This window comes from Engraulis encrasicolus, chromosome 6 (assembly GCF_034702125.1).
Source record: "Engraulis encrasicolus isolate BLACKSEA-1 chromosome 6, IST_EnEncr_1.0, whole genome shotgun sequence".
In the NCBI taxonomy this organism is placed as follows: Eukaryota; Metazoa; Chordata; class Actinopteri; order Clupeiformes; family Engraulidae; genus Engraulis; species Engraulis encrasicolus.
Window position 1 is genome coordinate 28,554,495 of NC_085862.1, and position 15,000 is coordinate 28,569,494.

The 15,000-nt window shown below is 45.4% G+C and overlaps 1 protein-coding gene across 1 annotated transcript in view; it reads right to left on the reverse strand.

Annotated features, from left to right (window-relative positions):
• The window catches only part of lrp8 (low density lipoprotein receptor-related protein 8, apolipoprotein e receptor), a 259,609-nt gene that overhangs the window by 6,841 nt on the left and 237,768 nt on the right, over positions 1-15,000 (reverse strand). Inside the window, exons 14-16 of the mRNA XM_063201195.1 lie at positions 14,483-14,624; positions 9,955-10,107; positions 8,385-8,744 (exon numbers count right to left, since the gene is read on the reverse strand). Of these exons, the coding sequence (XP_063057265.1) occupies positions 8,385-8,744; positions 9,955-10,107; positions 14,483-14,624 (655 nt within the window). The remainder of the gene's footprint in view (positions 1-8,384; positions 8,745-9,954; positions 10,108-14,482; positions 14,625-15,000) is intronic.

Below are 15,000 nucleotides of genomic sequence, written 5' to 3' on the forward strand. Positions count from 1 at the left end.
TGAATCTCACATGACTGCTTAGCTCCAGCTTACACCACCGCCGCCGTTTGGGAGCCGTACGTGTGACAAGTTGATGATGTGGTGTGCTCGTATTAGTGTTGTCGACACGGCCGACTGATAGCATCAACAAATGACTTGGTATCGCAACATGGCCGACACATCATCCCAGAGCAGATTGTAAAACATTATTAAAATTTGTTCCATGAATAGCTCCAAGTTTTTTTCAGTTTTTTTTCTCCCTCCTTCTCATTTTTCATGACTGCATGGGAAGCACGCCGTTGTTCACACATAACAGATTGGCAGCCTGCGCTCAGAAGATAAGGACTTTCATTTTCAGGTTATTAGGAGTTGTGCTTCACGACAGCGCGTGCACATGTGCGCACCCACACACACGCACACAAGCGCACACACAGACACACGCACACACACACATGAAGGCACGCATGCATATGTGCACACACACACACATATCCACACACAAAGGCTGCATGATTCATCCTGACAGAATCACAACCACCTCCGTTTAATATGGATCTGCAGCAACAATGTTTGCGGCAGTGTCAGCTTACATCTCAGGGGCACCACACACACGCACGCACGCACGCACGCACGCACACACACACACACACACACGCACACGCACACGCACACGCACACGCACACGCACACGCACACAGACACACACACACACACACACACGTAAACTTCAGCAAACACACACGCACACAGACAGACAGGCAGACAGACACATGCACACGCACACAGACACAGACACACAGACAGACAGACAGACAGACAGACAGACAGACACACACACACACACACACACACACACACACACACACACATGCACACGCACACAGACACAGACACACAGACAGACAGACAGACAGACAGACAGACAGACACACACTGTTCCTGTGTTGATAGGGATGTAATGCACCCGGTGGTGCTGATGTTGGTAAACTCAGGAAGAGAAGAGAATAGAAAATAAAGAGGCTACAGCACACTGCATGTCGACATGTGATAATAGACAACATGCAGCCACTCAGTCAGTTGACCCGGGCCCAGGGAGATGGGGGGGCCATGATTGGGTCCTCATTACATTGCTATGTATGCTGTATTTATGTATGTATGTATGCTACTGGACACCTTAATTTCCACCTGGGATCAATACATGATACTCTACTCTACTCTACTCTACTTGAATGTATTGGGTGCGGGGGCCCTTTCAGATGACTTTGTCCTGGGCCCAGCCAAAGCTGTCAGTGGCCCTGCCTGCTGTATACGCTTGCTCACATGTCCCTGCACCCAAACCTCCACAATGGATTTCTTCTTTTATGTCACAAAGCTTCAAAAGAGGCTGAAGCCAGTCCCTCAGACATGCTGTTTCCTCCTCTTTGAACTGTGAGCTGTGGCCTCATAGGCCCATATACCACAGAACATGCTCCCACTCTTCTGCACTGTCTTTTTTCCCTCTCTGCCTCACATATTATGCACTCACTCACTCGCACGTTTTCTCCTCATCTCGCTCAAACATGCAATCTCTCTCTCTCTCTCACACACACACACACACACACACACACACACACACACACACACACACACACACACACACACACACACACACACACACACACACACACACACACACACACACACACACACACTTTTCTCAAATTCTCCTCTTTTGGTATGTTTCATAGTCTTTACACACTCATCTTTTTCTTTTTCACAGTATTCTCTCTCTTGTTCTTTTTTTTCTCATTCTCTCTCGCTCATCTGCTTCCCACTCTTTCTCCCTTTTCACCCCGCACCTCTTTCATACTGGTCCAGGCAATCACTAGTGGTTGTGCTCTCTCTCTATCTCTCTCGCTTGTTATCTCTCTCTCTCTCTCTCTCTCTCTCTCTCTCTCTCTCTCTCTCTCTCTCTCTCTCTCTCGCTCTCTCTCTCTCTCGCATTCTCTCTCTCGCATCCTCTCTCTCTCTATCTTTATCTCTCTCACTTGATCTCTCTCTCTCTCTCACTTGTTCTCTCTCTCTCTCTTCTCCTCTCTCTCTCTCTCTCTCTCTCTCTCTCTCCCCACAGGATCAACCAGAGGACGCACACGGCATTCATGATTCAGTGTGCACACGCTTTTTCAGTGATTATCTGATGGAATTCTCCGGCACCTCTTACGCTATGACAAGGGGACGCTATCAATATTTAACGAAAGGCCCCTTATTTACCACCGCTGCTCCCACGAAAAGAAGCCCTCAGAACATTCAGAACGGGAGCCTTGGTCTCTAGGCCAGGCTCTCTTCTCTTCTCCTCTCGTGGTTTGACCTGATTCTGAGGAGTGAGTATGTGAGTGCCTTGAGGTTCTACCTAAAGAACAGTGTGCAACTTCGGAGTTCATAAAAGTGAGAGTATGCACATCCCACCTCTATGAGGCCATGTGCAGGACAAAAGCACGTCTGATAGTGGAAAGACTAGAAGTCCGCACACTGTAGCTCCGCTTTGAAAATGTATTCAGGTCATACGACGTTTCCACCAAACAGGGTCATCATCAGGTGTGGATGCCTGATGGCATGTCTAATGAAGACCCTGTTGAGTCGAAACGTTGTATGCTACAGTGTGCAGACTTCTACTCTTTCCACAACTTCGGAGTTCACACACGTCAACAGAAATGCTCTGTAGAAGCTAGACAGTTAGTAGAACAAAAAACAAAACATATGTTGCAACATCAAAACCTAAACGTCAAACAACAAAATAAATGAGAGTAATACAATAAAATAGAGACTTGTAAACAAGAAACAAACAAAACTGAGTCAAAAAAAGTCTTAACGATTCGACCACCCAGACACACCTCCAGCCCTCCTCCTGGGCACCCGGCCCCTCTACCTCCGTGGCCACAGAGAGAAGCTCTAACATCAGCCAATATGGCATCAGTCCTCCTCAGCTCCCACGGCCAGCTCCCAGAGATGAAAGCACAGCTCCAGCTCCCGTCATCGCTCAGAGGAGAGAGAAAAGGAGAACCAAGAAGCCTCAAAAGTGGTCTGACAGCTTCTTTTCAGAGCCAAGCATGCCCAGTGACATGCATCAGACTCAAAGTAAACTTTAGAAAAAATGAAAAAAGAAGAAAGCAGGCGAGTCTTGAGCACAATACACACATGTACGCACACGCACACACAAGCACAAACACGCACACGCATTCATGCAGCACGCACGTACACACACACGCACACAAACAGTTTGCCTGCAGTGCTGTAGTGTGAGAAATAATGTGAGGAGATTAGTCGCATCGACATTCTCCAACCTCTGCGACCAGTGTGAGTGCCGAGGGGCTGGATGTGCTCAAGCTCCAGACAGTTGTAAGTAGTACTCCTCTAAATACTTCTTCTTCCCTTCAAGCTTGCTGATTTCACACTCATTAATTCCTTTCTCGCCATGTAAAGAGCTGTGTGCGCTAACAAGTCTGTCAATGCCTACCAACAAGTAGGAGGACGTCTCTGCTGTCACAACCAGAGTTTTACACTACTGGGAGTGATGTCTTCAATGTACTGTACTGGGCAGTCATGGGTAAGCGGTTAGTGTCAGACTTGTATCCCAAAGGTTGCCGGTTTGACTCCCGACCCGCCAGGTTGGTGGGGGGAGTAATTAACCAGTGCTCTCCCCCATCCTCCTCCAGGACTGAGGTACCCTGAGCATTGTACCGTCCCGCAGCACTGCTACCTTGGGGCGCCATTAGGGGCTGCCCCCTTGCATGGGTGAAGCATAAATGCAATTTTGTTGTGTGCAGTGTGCAGCGAACACTTGTGTGCTGTGGAGTGCTGTGTCACAATGACAATGGGAGTTGGAGTTTCCCAGTTGGGCTTTCACCTCACTTTCTCATCTCATGGTTATCTCATGGATGTAGGGTGACCAGCTGTCCGGACTTCGGCCGGACAACCCCGCCCCTTAACTTTCTATCCTAGCGTCCTCGCGCCGCACCCATTGCTTCGACTTGCCGAATCCCCGCCTCCGTGGAGAAAACAGTGAAGTTGGCATTCTAAACTGTAGGCAGAAATCAGGGAACAGCGCTGCCATCTTACCTCAGACTAACTCAGCTGCCAACAACAGTTTTACTTGTAAAACAATATTTGGGGGGGGGGAAGGATTTTCGCATTTCATTACCTCACTCCGATAAAGGAGTCATCAGTACCACTAACTTAATATTGTATCAGAGATGGCAGGTTACGATAGACAAATCCTTCCGTTGTTGTCTGTGTAGGCTATTTCATAATTTTTTCAAAATGTATTTTGGATAGTCATGCATTCGTAGGCCTAATAGCCAACAATTCATTTGATTTACTTTACTCAAAGTTGGTCAGAAGTATGTTTATCAGCGGTGTTTTAATGGAGGCAAACCGCTTCTGTCAACCTTTTTTTCATGCAGACGCTGGATAACCAACAACACGAGCTCAAAATACAGACAGCGCCCGTGCAGAAAGACGTTTCTTTGCCCTGTTTGTAAAGTTGTGAGAGCCCTCGTATCGTTGTAAGGACATTTAGCGGGCAAACTTAGTTGCACTATGCGTTGCCACCAGTGCATGAAAAAATAGGAAACAGACAGTAGACAATAATATAGTTACCTTATTTAACTTTCATACAGTCAGTTAATGAACTTCATATAGGGCTATTGCACGGACATTTCCCCGACATAAGGAGACAGCAATACAGTTAATTCGCTGTGCGATGTCTGGGGTTACATCTGGAGTAACATGGCGGCCGCAGATATCGGAAACGCGACCGACTGTCAAGGTCTAGTTTGCGTCAATGACGTTGCCTCGCATCTCGAGGCCATAAGCAAAAGGCTAGGAGGAAAGGAAAGACAAAGAGAGGGACACACGGACGTCGTGAACAGGTCGTAAAAACGGACCGATGGCCACCCTACATGGATGTCAACTCTCTACACCAAAAGGCCTTTCTTGAAGTCGTTGGAGGGTGAGGATTGTCCACATCCCAGGACAAAGGCTGACACTTCAAATAATGATTAAAAAAAAAATCTGGAAATGGACTAGGGTTGTCCTCCATTTTCATTTAATAAAGTGTTTTTTTTTCTTCTTTCTCTGATCCCTTTGTCTTTATGTTATGTACAGTTATTTTTATTGTTTACTTTGTATCTGTATGCTGTGAATTGAAAAATAAAAAGAAGTTAAAAAAAAATAAAAATAATAATAATTTCATGGCAGCATGGTTTCGACAATTGAAATGTAACTCTGCGATGCAATAAACAAGTCCGACAGGTGGACAACAGATGCGTCCGTCTATGCCCGTTCTGAACCTTTTTTGCCCAAACGCCCCCTTGGCCTCCTCATAACCTGTCAAGGCAATTTATCAATAAGCCTACCATGTACTGTATAAGCCTGGATTTGAAAAAGTACCATAGGATTTCAACAGTGTTGGGCAAGTTACTGAAAAACTGTAATGCATTGCTGATTACATGTTACTGCCTTTTCAAAATAATCCCTTACACTACATTTAGTAATTTGGGGACCTAGGCGAATTTAGCTAGGGGGGGCATCGGCCCATCCCATATCACATTTTTTTTAAACATAAAATCTCAATTTTTTTTTTTTTAATCAAGATTTTTTATTTAAAAAATAATAATAATTACAAACATAAAAAAACAGACAAACTTGGATTACAACCCTTTCTGGACAGATTTCAATGAATAGGCTGTTTGCAATTTTGCATACATTAAATAAACTAAAATGTGAAATTCTCTTTTCACTTTAATATGAGAGCAGTGATGTCCCCCCCTCACTGAAGTGTTATTTCATGTGTGTGCATGATGCGGTCACCTATTTGAAGTGACGTTGATGTTGGATTTCATGGAATACTTTTAAATGCCGCTTTGGGAAGTAGACAGAGTAGGCGACAGGTGAACTGTCTTTCTGTCAAAACAGTGGTTTGGAGGCGTTTGCGTTTTCACGTGGATATTGTCTTCGTGGACCGTTACAGACACACCGTAAGTTCCAAAAACAAATCAATGAGACATTTACTGCATAAACCGAAAAGCACGCTCTCTGTCAAGCGGTCGCCCCGAACAAACCCTTTAAAAGACGCGCGTGCGTATGATCAACAGAAACACAGCCTTCACTCTCCCTGTGCTCGCGTGTCTGTGAAATGTAATCGAATTATCGAAGTAATCTCCTCCACCCACGCTCAAAGCGCGAGTTGCTCTCTTATCTGCACTTCTCACAGCATTGTCAAAAAATTCCAGGGGATTGCCGGTGTCCTGTCTATATGAGCGACCCGTCGAGATGTGATTCTCTAGGCTACTGAGCATGCGCACGCATGCGCACACCCTCGCGGTGGTTTTCGCGGGTGATTGCCCATCGAATTGTGAGACCGCAAGTTACGATACAGGATCCCCTGAGACTGTCAACTTTAGTGACTCAAACTGTAGCCTATGTCATCCTGAGGTTACCACCAGTCATCCATAGTCTAGTTAGCATAGGCTATAGCCTGTCCACCGACTGTCATGGACTGAAAGTTACGATATATCCCCTGGGGGGAAAACGGGAAATAGCGTGGATCATCCAGCAGATCATTGGAAAATCTGCGAAATAGCGTGGCCTCGTACATTTGCTACTTTGTTGCCTAACCGTAATCGCTCACACACTCAGCCTCGAACATTGTAACATCGATCAGAAAAAATTATTATGTAGACTATTTATGTAGAAAAAATCGCCACCTCTAATTGAGCTGTCAAAATGCTCCCTCCACCCTTTTCACTCAAGAATTTGCATCGACTGCATTGTAAAATGCCTGAACATGGTAAGAAATGCACTGGCGTGGGGATGTTATGAAATTATGATTCCGGTCATTAAAAGACAGACATCTGCCAAAACAAAGCCACAATATCTGCTATCTGGGAATATCTAAACCGCGCTTTATCCCCATAGGCTAGCACATGATTTCATGTGGCAATTTGCCTTGCGAACCCACGTCGCATTGAAACCAAACCAACAGCAAATGACTGCATTAAACCCGTAGCCAGGCCCTGATCCCAAACACTTTCTCCAGTATTTGCGCAAACTCAACTCAGTCTCTTTCATAGGCCTATGGCACGTTTCTTAAGTTGCTCAAACGAGAGGCTCACGGTTTTTAGTGGTCAGCAGCCGCACGTTCTAAACTCCGCACGAAATAAACAAAGTAATGGTTATTAAAACAGTCCTACGTGGACCGATTGAAACGCCTTCCGCGGAAAATCAAGGTCGCTCATTTAGATGAGGCATCGCAAATCGATAGAACACCACTATCGAATAGGGCGACCGGTCGCTCATCTCGACGAGGCAACACATCTCGACAGAACACCGGTGTTCGGGCTGTTGTTTTCTTCAAAGAGTGTTGTTTCTTTTGAGTGGTGACGCTGTGTAGTCTAACAACACTGAACATAGGAAACGCTATCTGCAAATGTCTCATGCCTTCCTATTTTTTGTGCTCCGCTTGGTGTTATTGACCATGAAGAGTTTGTTGAGTGTGGCGCTTGACTTATCCTCCTTATCTGAAGACGTCTTTGTGTGAATGTTTAGGAACTCGGCTAGCACACATAGCACACATGGATGGAATATGCATACAGACTTCTGTGCTTCTGCAGTTGTGTCAGATAATGCTATCAATCAGCTGCGTAGCCGGTTTGCTAACCATTATGGTAGACGTTTTGGTTTGCACGCATGAGCTCCAGGCCAAAACTGAGCTCTGCCACTCCACTGAGCGACTGCCACCTTGTGGACACAAGAGGGAATCACAAGAGGGAATCACAATTCAGAAACGCATCACGGGCGGACGGACGGACACCAAAGCCTCTTATAGAGATGCGTGGGACGCATCTAAAAAAGACAAAAGGACTTCAAATGTGCAGACTCCTTACTCCAAACTGTCTTGGTGGACTCCTCATTCCAAACTTTCTTGAAGTCGGACATCCCAGGCACCTGTCACGATATCATCAGCAATCAGGCGGTGGCCATATTCATTTGGGGAAAATAGTGTCTAAATATAGATAATGTAAACGTTTTCCCCCTTTAAAATTTGGCCGCGGCTTTGCTGCACAAGGTCAAGTGATTGTCACATCATGCCGACTTGCATAATGAAGCGTACCTACTGGCCTCATTGCAACAAAGAGAAACGTGAAAATACACACACACGCACACATGCCCGCACACACACATGCGCACAAGTACATACAGCTGAAATAAAGACACACACACACAGGCACACAGACACAGACACAGACACAGACACACACACACACACACACACACACACACACACACACACACACACACACACACACACACACACACACACACACACACACACAGGCAAGAAAAGTCCCAACTCTTTTTTTTCTCACCTCGATGCGAGAGGTTGGCATTGACCCTCTGAATGCTGGTGGTGCTGGTGATGATGGTGGTGGTGGTGCTTGTGTGGACTTGGCTCTTGGTGCTGCTGGGGGCAGAGCTGGTGGAGGTAGATGCCTGTTGAAAGGTCCAGGGGCTCGTTGTGGAGGCTGTGGTTGATCTGGTGGTGGACGTGCTGGCTCTGGTTGTGGTTGTGGGTGTGGATGTGGTTGTGGATGGTGTTGTGGTGGTAGTAGTGGTAGTGGTGGTGGAGGTCTCTGTTGTTACTGGGATGCTGGTGGTGGTGGTGGTGCTGGAGGAAGTGGTTGGGGTGATGGTGGGAGCTGCTGTGGTTGTCGTTTTGGGTCTGGCTACTGAGGGGGGAGAGAGAGAGAGAGAGAGAGAGAGAGAGAGAGAGAGAGAGATAGAGAGAGAGAGAGAGAGAGAGAGAGAGAGAGAGAGAGAGAGAGAGAGAGAGAGAGAGAGAGAGAGAGAGAGAGAGAGAGAGAGAGAGAGAGAGAGAGAGAGCGGGGAGGTACATACAGACAGAAAAGAAAGAAACAAAGACAGACAGAGAGACAGCAAGACAGACAAAAACAAAAAAATGAGAAAAAGACAGAAACAGAAACAGAAACGGAAAGAAAGAGGAAGAAATGCTGTTAAGTCGAGAAGGAGCTAAGAGTTGTTCAGGACACCCAAGCTGCAGTGTGAATGGATCTCAGGAAAGCAGGATTGTTCCCCAGCCGTGGAGTGTGGTGTGGAGAGAGATTATGTGGGATTAGGTCTAGCCTGAGGCGATGCTGATACGAGTATGTGTGCTTTGGCTTTGCTCTGTCTAGACACCTGTGAATATCTTTTAAATGAGAAACGTGTGCTGAACGCACATTCCATTTTGCTCTACACACTATGGAGGCAGAGAAATGTTTCAATATACATGTACTGTATATGAGTGCGTAATGTACACATGTCAACATGTATGGATGTACTGGAAATCCTTCTTCTGTATTCATGCGATGAGTGGGCTGTAATGTGATTTCTCTCTCTCTCTCTCTCTCTCTCTCTCTCTCTCTCTCTCTCTCTCTCTCTCTCTCTCTCTCTCTCTCTCTCTCTCTCTCTCTCTCTCTCTCTGTATGCGTATATGTGTGTGAAATCTTTGTGTACAATTTGTGTGTGTGTGTGTGAGTGTGTGTGTGTGTGTGTGTGTGTGTGTGTGTGTGTGTGTGTGTGTGTGTGTGTGTGTGTGTGTGTGTGTGTGTGTGTGTGTGTGAGAGAGAGAGAGAGAGTGTGTGTGTGAGAGAGAAAGAACAATATAGAATGAGGGGGTGTGACCTCTATATGAGCTCTGTGGGCATTGACATGTGTGCATGTATTGAGAGGTGTGTGTGTGTGTGTGTGTGTGTGTGTGTGTGTGTGTGTGTGTGTGTGTGTGTGTGTGTGTGTGTGTGTGTGTGTGTGTGTGTGTGTGTGTGTGTGTGTGTCTGAGGTGTGTGTGTGTGTGTGTGTGTGTGTGTGTGTGTGTGTGTGTGTGTGTGTGTGTGTGTGTGTGTGTGTGTGTGTCTGAGGTGTGTGTCTGGTTCACAGTACCTGTGACGCAGCGGCGCATGTCCGGCCCCAGCTCCATGTTGTCGGGGCAGGCACAGGTGTACTTGGGCGAGTGGTCGGTGATCTGAGGAGCCTTCAGGCACAGGTACTCACACCCTCCGTTGGGCAGACTGCCCATGCTACAGCTGTCCGGCACTGGGCACACAGACGCAAACACACACACACGCACACACACATACACACATGCACGCACACATGCCACACACGCAAAACCCACGCAAACACAGCAAATAAGTGGCAATAAAAGAGCACCACACACTGTGTTTGTTATGAAACTGAATCATTTATGAACAGCTTGTTAAATCGCAAGTGCACACACACATGCACATAATAATACAAATGTTGCTGGGGTTGTGGGTGAGAGTGTTTGGACTATCATGCCAAGAAGCCTAGATTTTTGGTGTAGTGGTGAGACCCAGTTTGGAAGGCCAGCGGTGCAACTCTACTCCCCTTCTCTACAATCACACTTTCAAGAGCCAAAGTGACTTACAGTTACTTAGGTACAGGGTGCTGGTTGCAGCCCCTGGAGCAATATGGGGTTAGGATATTTGCTCAAAGGCACTTCAGCCACACACACACACACACACGCGCACGCGCACACACACACACGCACGCACGCACGCACGCACGCACGCACAGCTGTCAGACCTTAGTGTAGAGCTTGGCGTGATGTTGAGAGTTGGTCCCATGACTAGGGGGTCACAGGTTCAGGTGAAAGAGCTGCTCTCTTACACCCTCATTCAAGCAGAAGTGGCCTTGAGCAAGGCATTTAATACCACATTTCTCCAGATGGACTCCATCCCTGGAACCAAATGACTTGTCTTTACACTGGACAAAAGTGTCAGCTGAATGTAATATAACAGTAGAGTGCCCAAAGATTCTATTGTTCTAGTAAAGGTGTTAACTGTATGCTACGATTGTTGTATGATTGTCGATTTTGTGGGCATAACTCAATCCATTTCTGGGTATTGACTGTGGGTAAAATACCTGGTAATCACTATGATGTTTGTTGGATGCAGAAAGCAACATGATTGAATAAAAAAATATAGAAAAAGGAAGAAGGTCTGCACACAGTTGCTGATCCCAGTTTGTTGATTTTTAAGCACCGTGAGAATCTGCACTTTACCAATTTCGTTGTAACTGTACAATGACAATAAAGATTAATTAATTAATTAATTCATTTAACACAACTTTGCGACCAGTCTGGTCTTCGGCAGCAGCAGTGTGCGGACCTTCTCCTTTTGTTTGATCGTATTTAGTCCGGCACCTGTTTTATCTGGATGTGGATGCACTCCAAAACGCTATTGTGAATACAAAAAATATACCACTGTAATGTGAATGTCTGTGGCCATTAAAAAAACTAATGGGTGGTCGGAAAAGTACTCAGTGTCTGAGTAAAACCACAGCTGCAAGAGCAAGTCAGGAGTGCTAATAAATAAAGATGTTCTTAGCACATGCCATGAGTCAGTTTGCAATAAAAGTGCCAGGCAGTAGCTTTTATGTGTGCCAAAGGGTGGTACGGTATGCTGCAATTTCTACACTACAACTGATTTTTTTAAGCGGTATGCTGCAAACCCTTTCAGGTTGGGATGAGATATGTCGTTTTCTTGGGGCTTAGAGCATGACAGTAAACGAACCACCTGAGCCCTGAAGATCAGCACATAAAGAGAGACATGACTTCCCGCACAATGACGTCCTTTTATGTTCTCCCACACAAAGGGAGAAGGAACATCCAAGGAAAAAAAAACAACAAAGGATAAAACAAAATAGGCATCTGCTATGTGTTTCTTTGCCGCTGAGTGGTGAACTACGTAAATGTGGATACGGACAACACAGGAGAGATGACGACGGTAACGCGAAATGGAAACCTTTCCTGCCTTGTAGCTTTAGTGTGGCTGCCAATTAAACTCAGTTACCCTCCAGAGTCTACCCTTTTGTCTACGATGCAACTTACAGCAGCAGTAGGTGAAGGATTTTATGACACTTAATGGTCCGTGTGCGTAGTAGAGAAACTACGGTGGCTGTCAGGTGCCATAAAATCACAAAAGGCCCTCTCAGGAGCTACAGTAGGGCTTTACTTTGTTTCTCTTGGGCTGCTGTGGAAATGACAGCGTACAGTCACAAATGATTAATAAAAAACATCTTGTAGATAAACACAGATTTCTAAGGCTATTCTAAGGCTATATAAGAATGAGAATTGGGGATATTCTGTTATTACAGTTTTTCTTGATCGCTTTAACACGATTTTTTAAACTGACTCACACAAAGTCGTCATGATCACTATTTCAACAAAGCAAAAGACACGTTGTGCATATGTGTTAACACATTCTTGTTGACTTGACATATTTCCCATTCATATAACACAGTTTTTGCTAAACAGTTAACCTATGTGCCATTTAAGTAGTGCACATTTCATTGTTTAAGCTCTGATAACCATACAGAAAAATCTACTCCTGACTTTTAAAAATTACCGTCAGTTGTGTGAACACACCAGAGCACCTATTTGACACTCCTTCTCAAAAATCTTAATTTAGCAATCAGTCTTCATACACAGAGTCTTCTTGTTTGTTCTTGGCATGGAGTTATTTTGCAAATTTACTGTAAGTGCATTCTCGTACTGCAACATCATGTTTTATTTAACACATATTTTCTGTAATACCGTTATCAGCCATTAGTAATTTTTTTATTACAGTAAAAAAAAAGGAAAACAAACAAACAAACAAAAACTAAATCAAAGCATTCTGGTTCTCAATCCAGTTCTTTGCCTTCAGACATTATTGTTACACGGACCCACTACCTAGCCTACTGACAATTTTACATAAGAAAAGACACACAAGTCAAATCTTTATGCAAAGCATTTACTGGGCATGCTATTTCTCAGTCAGTAGATCCTGATCAAGCAGAGACAGTGGCTAAGTAAAAGAAACAACAATGGAACTGGCTTGAATGTAATTGACAGCAGTGTTAAATAACGGCAAATTGTGTCAACATGATAGCCGTGTTTTGGATTTTTACGACCATTGTGTAATGACTGACTGGGAGTGTTCATACACTACTATGCATTGTGTATTGGACTGAAGACAGAGTTTGCTTTTATTGCATATGTTAAATATTTTGGAAACGTAGTAGCCTTTTGCAAACAAAGATGTTGTGTTTGGAGAATCGTTTTAACTGGTTAGCCCATTGCGTGAACTGGTATGAAAATGTGCTTTTTGGAGTGACAACTGTGTCAAAGCAATCAAGAAAAACTGTAATACATTACTGGATTCATATCAGCAGATCATGCTAAATTGCCTGTACTTTTTTATTATTTTTGGAGCAGTACCTAGGTCTGTCCTCTGAAAAACATATTAATATCTATATTCTGCTCCCCCGCTAAGACACACAACGCATACGTCCTCATTTGGCTGCAGTTGACAACCCGTTTGAACCACCAATGCATCTCAGAGAGGGCTCTAGTGCTGTGGATTCTTGTTTTGTTTACTTATTAATGTGAAAATGCACAATTAATGTTCCACTGCAGAGACCAGGCGCACATGTGTTATCATAAGAGGTGAGAAGCAGAAGATGAAATTCTAGCCCTCTACCAGTGTGCTACACATAGAGCATACGCAATAACACACACACACGCACACGCACACACACACACACACACACACACACGCACACGCACACGCACACAAACGCACAACCACACGCACACACATTTACACACGCACTCACACACACGCTCACACACACACGCGCTTACACACGCACACACACACACAGCAAATAAGTGGCAATAAAAGAGCACCCCACACTGCGTGTGTTATGAAACTGAATCATTTATGAACAGCTTGTTAAATCTGTGTCCTTATGTGCATGTATATTAAATTGCTGACACGAATAATGCTGTGTGTGTGTGTGTATGTGTGTGCTTGCGTGCACACTGTGGATGCATTCATGCGTATATGTGTCAGTGTGTCTTTGCCTGTGTGTGTGTGTGTGTGTGTGTGTGTGTGTGTGTGTGTGTGTGTGTGTGTGTGTGTGTGTGTGTGTGTGTGTGTGTGTGTGTGTGTGTGTGTGTGTGTACAGACTGTATGAGTGTGTGTGTGTGTGTGTGTGTGTGTGTGTGTCTGTATGTGTCTGTGTGTGTGTGTGTGTGTGTGTGTGTGTGTGTGTGTGTGTGTGTGTGTGTGTGTGTGTGTGTGTGTGTGTGTGTGTGTGTGTGTGTGTGTGTGTGTGTGTGTGTGTGTGTGTTTGTGTGTGCACATGCGTGGGTGTAGTGCAGTATGTGTACAGTGTGTGCAGTATGTGTACGTGCAGTATTTGTGCAAGTGTGTGTGTGAGAGTGTGCACTTCATGTGACTGTGTGTGTGTGTACTCGTGCTCACAGCTTTGGGTTGTCTGTGCATGCATTTATGTGTATGTGTGTCTTTGTGTGTGTTTGTGTGTACTCACCTTTGAGCTGCCTCAGCTCATGTGTATGTGTGTCAGTGTGTCTTTGTGTGTCTTTGTGTGTGCTCACCTTTGGGCTGCCTGAGCTCATGGAAGACCACCACGTCCAGAGGGTTGTTGAGATGCTGGGCCAGCTTGGTCACGTCGCGCCCCGTGTGCCGGTTAGCACTGTAGATGGCCTCTTCCTCCAGGTCCGTCCAGTACACGTGATCCTGTGAGGAGGACACACATGGAGCAGTTGAAGGAGGTTGGCCAGGCTACTCCCTCCCAATAACGCAACACCTTCTGCGCTGCTAGATTAGTCAGTCCAAGAGCAATGCAAGCACTCTCTGAGCTCCGGAGGGCTCCACCCACTTTGTAGAGAAGTGATCAACTTTGAGCAGCTCCAACGGCCCTGGGTAGAGGCGTGGTCAAGACAGTGACTTGGCTTAACCAGAGACGTTCTATTGGGTCTAAGACTAAAAATGTTTGTTTTAAACTTCGGCACAGCCCTTTTCTGGCATCGAACAGTAGTAAACCGAGGGAGGCGGGTTAACCATGTTGTTTAAAACGCTATTCGTTATCTTCTTGGTCAGACCAGAATCTTGG